The 5,182-nt window shown below is 48.8% G+C and overlaps 2 protein-coding genes across 2 annotated transcripts; one reads left to right on the forward strand and one right to left on the reverse strand.

The window, feature by feature from the left end:
• Positions 1-2,727: 2,727 nt before the first annotated feature.
• On the reverse strand, positions 2,728-3,053 carry H310_06334 (hypothetical protein; the record flags this gene model as incomplete). Its single annotated transcript, XM_008871355.1, has 2 exons — positions 2,728-2,937; positions 2,967-3,053. The coding sequence occupies 2 exons, from the start codon at positions 3,051-3,053 to the stop codon at positions 2,728-2,730; spliced, it is 297 nt and encodes a 98-aa protein (XP_008869577.1).
• Positions 3,054-3,773: 720 nt separating this feature from the next.
• H310_06335 (hypothetical protein) lies at positions 3,774-4,742 on the forward strand (the record flags this gene model as incomplete). Its single annotated transcript, XM_008871356.1, has 3 exons — positions 3,774-3,953; positions 4,001-4,639; positions 4,704-4,742. 3 exons carry the CDS (start codon positions 3,774-3,776, stop codon positions 4,740-4,742), a joined length of 858 nt encoding a protein of 285 aa, XP_008869578.1.
• Between the last annotated feature and the right edge of the window lie 440 nt (positions 4,743-5,182).

The raw sequence follows: 5,182 nt of genomic DNA on the forward strand, positions 1-5,182 counted from the left end.
CATTGTGCAACATGGAAAGCAGTTGTGCTTGAAATGTGATTGTACATAACTTTATTTCGCGAACTGTATGAGCTAGACGGAGCGTAGTTGGGAGACCAGTTGATTGAAGGGCAAAGGCGACGAGCATGCGTTGACGCTTGGCATGTTGAGAGTCTTCATCGGTAGTGTCGTCGGTAATCGAATCTTCACAAAGGCGATGGCTAATAGAGGTATCCAAGACAGGTGACGTATCCATGTCAGCAGAGTCTTCGAGGTAGACAGGGACAAAGGTGGATGAGTCATCCAAGGCAGGGGATGTGTCCATGTCGGCGGAAGAATCGTCGGCGACTTGATGGTAAGGCGGAGCAGGCGAAACAAACGGCTTCAGATGGAACAACTGGGCGACGATCAGCAACATCGGGCGCGAAAGGCGGAGCAGGGGGTACGGTAGAGTCGACGGCTGGTGGAATCGGAGACGGCGGCTCTAAGTTTGCTTCGGGGGAAGCAGTGCTTGGTAAATCGGGTGCGGGCGGGGCAACGGAGGGAGAGGCAGCAGAGTATGGATCCGCGTAGCGCGAAGGGGGACGGCGAATGCGACCAGAGCGACGAGTAAGGGCGCGTACCTCGAAGAAAAATCGGATCCATCACGTGCGTACAAATCTCTCCTGGGGTAGTGCCAAGCTTTAGCACACCGTCATGGTTTCTCGCAGCGCGTACCCTGCGCGTCCAGAAGGACACAAGTCAACTTGCAAGCTACGCGTGTTGACTACGCTCGCTCATTCTGGGCAAGGTTCAGTGCCTACGACCTGGGGAACATCATTAATATCGACGAAACTGGAGTTCATTATGACATGCCACCATGTACATGGGCTCGGGTTGGGGAGACGGCCAAAATTGACAGCCAGCAGAAGCACTCTGACAGGGTAACCGCAGTCCTCGCAGTACGCGCAGATGGTGAGATTGAACACATCACCCGTACTTACGAGTCGTCTAGGGCGGAAGTTGCCGCATTGCATTATCGTGTGTGGTCTGCCCGGTGCCCCTGTAGAACAGGACGAGTTGCCGACATATCCACGCGACGCAATCTACGCTGTCCAGGAGAATGCATGGATGGATGAGCGAGTATGGGACATCTACCTGCGCGAACTTTTGCAGTTCGAGATCGAAGCACCGACCGTCTGTCGTGTTGGTTGTTGATAATCTGTCGGCGCATGTCACACCTGCGGCGTGCGATTTTGTCCGTGGAAACATCTACAGTGTGCTGGAAGAATTGCCGGCAAACGCAACAAGTACCGTTCAGCCGCTTGATGTCGGTGTGATGGGGCCCTTTAAGGGCCCATCCTGAATCCTTGCGCATGTCGATGAGTCAAATTCGTTGATTTTTGATTTTATGCGAGATTTTAGTTTCACGTTACAACACCTTGTGATTGATTGGCTAAAATCCTCAAACTGTCCTTGTTTTGCAGCAATATTAATTTGTCCAACTGTCTCGGCCTCTCATACAATAGCCAAGATAAAGTTAAATACAACTGTGGGCGAGTTCATCCCCGGTTCTCTGTAGTGAGCGAACGCGAAGTTTATCGAGAGACGCCCGTCTCTCGATACTTCGCATGCATGCACACCTACGCCATAGCAATGCTGTAGGTGTTACAGAGCAGATTGTACAACTGGCAGGTTGAAACCTTCATGCTGTAAAGGAAGTATGGTCTGTATATCAACATGATAAGACTGTGACTCCTGCCAAAGTTGCTGCGAATCTAGCCGCAATACACGTATTCCAGATACAAAAGAGGTCTTATCCATCATTCAGTCACTTGTTCGTGAGCGTCGATCAACTCGCACACGAGTGGTTGCAAAAGGTGTGTAGACTTTATTGAATGAGCATGGTATTGTGATTTACGAAGGTGATGACTAATTCCTCTAATAGTCAATAATTTTCAATATGAATAATATCACTGCAAAAGCACCGAAGAGGTTGTGATCTCTGGAATTTGATGAATTATCCGGAAGGTCTGTCGATGCGTTCGACCACTGTTAATTCCTTGAAAAGTCAAACCAACACTCTGAAATTTACAAACTCATTTCATTCAAATTCCTTTGGCAACGCCTTGACGAGGCCAAGACGCACTTCAGCTTCAGTGATCAAATCCCAAGCCTGGATAGCACGCTCGATCATCACAATTCGTTGTTCCTTGGCTGTCGTCGCAGAGGATATATTCAAAACCCACAAGCCTCGCAAGTGTTGTTTAAATGGTCACATGACGGACATATCCAGCGGCTGGCAGTGAGAAATGCTGTGCGGTGGCAACGCGTAGAGCTCACATCCCAGCTCTACACCAACAACCCTATTACTCTCATCACTTACATGAGAGTTGAAGATGTCCACCAAGAGAACCGACGGGTCCTCGATATGCAATGCCAATACTTCTCGCAGTTAGTACCGCCAAACACTGCCGCTCATCCAGGCTTTCTCCTGCATGGCATAGTAGTGACCGCGTGGATACTCAGCAAACTCGTTCGACTCGATGACACCACCAGCAACTCCACGGATGACAAACAAGATGGGCAGCTTGACACCATCACCGCGGACCGTGAGCAAGGCTGTCATACGGTACGAATGTCGCTCAGAATTCGATACGTAACTGCCGCCGCCGCGCACTGCCCAGATGGAGTTCGGACACATGTCGTATGTGATTCCAGTTTCGTCGGCATTGAAGACACAGTCCATCGCAACGTTGGGATGAACTGCTAGGCAAACGCAGCACGAGCCTCTTCCAGGTCCTTTTGTCTCTTTTCCCTGCACACAGTTTGCTTGGAGAATCCATGACGGCCAGCGAACCGCTGGAGCAGCCGCAGGAGCGCATTGTACCCATTTCTCGTCGCCATGTAGTCTTCGATCCATGCCATGTAGTCGACCCGTAGGAACGGTATCATGTGGGTAGATGTCACAACCATCTCCTGGTGTCGTGGTCCTTTAGGTATGTGACCAGCTCATGTGGTTGGGGGATGATGGGCTTGCCACCGCATGTGCCAGTGTTCTTCTTCCGTGTCTTGGATCCTTTGAACGACATCATGGTGGTCTATGTTTGTAGCCATCGGCGCGCGCACCTTACCGGGTAACCAGTTGTTACAGCTGCGTGTTGAAAGGATGTTTTCTCCTCCAAGAGCACAGCATTGAGCTTTTGTGCAAGCTTTAATCACTGTCGACGCTTTGGCGTTGCAACGTCCATGGGCAATAGTGGTGGCTTGAGTTACAAGGTTATCAAAACGTATGGGGATGTTGGCTTGAAAATTGCCGGGAATATAATTCAACAAATAGAATTCATCCATTTGATTAAATCACTTTTGATTGGATAATTCAAACAAATATTCCAAGTTTTTTGGCGCTGACTTATTCAGCGTTGTTCCCTGTACACTAGACCTCTGGTCCATTTACGCAGTTTTTGTTCAGTTGCGAAAGTTGATATTAACGTTTGGCTAAGAAGTCGTATTAATTTTTGTAGGTGATCAAGTTTTCAGTAATTCAGTATTTACTTCGAATACACGCTTGATATCGGGCAAATACCATGTAATTGAATCACTGAAGAATTCACATCATGAATTGCAAGATGGCATAGGAATACAAAAGTTACAACGTAATTGTCTTGATTCTACATAACTGTACAGCTCGCACGATTCTGCACACCTCTATATTTCTATAACAACAATCACAATTCAATTGTTCCCAACGCCCCCAATGGGTCAACTCTGTTCTCAAACGTCTTTAACGCCAAATTGAGGGCGAAAACGTCAACATGGAAGAGATGAGCCAAATCTACCTCGAACATTCTCAACAAGTCGAGGAGGCTGACGACTCCCCAACACCCATCATGGATCATTACTACTTCCAAGGTGGCAACAACGCCCTCGCCACCATGGTAAATCTCAATCAATCCGAATTCGAAACAGTCTGGGCGATTGTCGAGTCCGTCCTGGTTCCAGCGTGGACGCTCGGGGACGAAGATCTCCTGTGTCCGCCAAGGATGCCCATTTCATGACACTTGCCGTGTTGAAGCACTACAACGCTTGGGACAAACACGCTTTGAATTTTGGTATGAAGGCTCCTCCTACCTTTGCGAAAATGGTCCAACGTGTCTTGGACCTTGTGGAGCCTGTCTTGTTCGAGCACTACGTGAAGCCACCATCAATGACGGAGCAAGTGCGCAAAGACCATGATTTTGAAAACTTTCCGTCGGCCTTGTACTGCACTGATGTCAAGTTTCAACCATCGTACCGCCCAACTGGCCGATTTGATGAGGCCAAACACTACTTCTCTGGTAAGCATAAACTCTATGGCCTCAAGCTCGAAGTCTCGGTTGCTTACCCCGGGTTTGCCGTCGCCGTGTCTGATCACAGCCCAGGCTCTGTGTCTGATGTGTCCATGTTCTACAATCGTGGGAAGATTCATCGCAAGATGCTCAGGAAATCCAATACCGAGATGGACATTGCAGACCAGGAGGATGGGGTTGACCGTTGGCATGACCTCACGCCTCGTGACCTGGAGCGCAGCAACAAGGTCTCTTCGGATCGAGTCCTTGTCGAAAACTACTTTGGCCGCATGTGCAGTCTCTGGAAGATCATGTCGGTCACCTACAAGTGGAATGAGTCCAAGTTTGACCAGGTCTCTCGTATCTGCTGTGCTCTGACGAATGCTCACGTGTTATGGATGCCTCTTCGTGGGGAAGATGGAATCTACTATCATGGTGTACTGGCTGGTACAGTAGCATGTCAGCCGCGAAGATTAGAAAAAGGAGTCGCACTCGAGCACAATATCGTGCTCGACGCGCGAGACATCTTGAAGCGGCCTCACCTCAATTTGACCGTCGTTGGTCAAGTAAAGTGTACTTCCTCTGTTTGGTATTACTGCCACGATTTGAAAACACCAAATATTTTGTATTATTGCCACCATTTTCATGTAATTTCATTGGTTAAAATTATCACTGGGATGTCAACTGTTGGAGGGTGCTGTTCGCCTCAAAGAGAAGCGACACTGGAACGATCAAATTCACAGCAAGAGTTCCAGCACGTCTCATCGCGTCCTTCTTCAAATGGGGCAGCTTAAAGTGATTGTCTCCTCCATGCTCAAGAACTAGGCGCATGACTGCCTGCAATGTAAGGAAGATCCTCCAACTTCTCTCCACTGAGCATGTCAAACGCCATCAAT

This window comes from Aphanomyces invadans (genome assembly GCF_000520115.1).
Source record: "Aphanomyces invadans strain NJM9701 unplaced genomic scaffold supercont1.11, whole genome shotgun sequence".
In the NCBI taxonomy this organism is placed as follows: Eukaryota; Oomycota; class Saprolegniomycetes; order Saprolegniales; family Verrucalvaceae; genus Aphanomyces; species Aphanomyces invadans.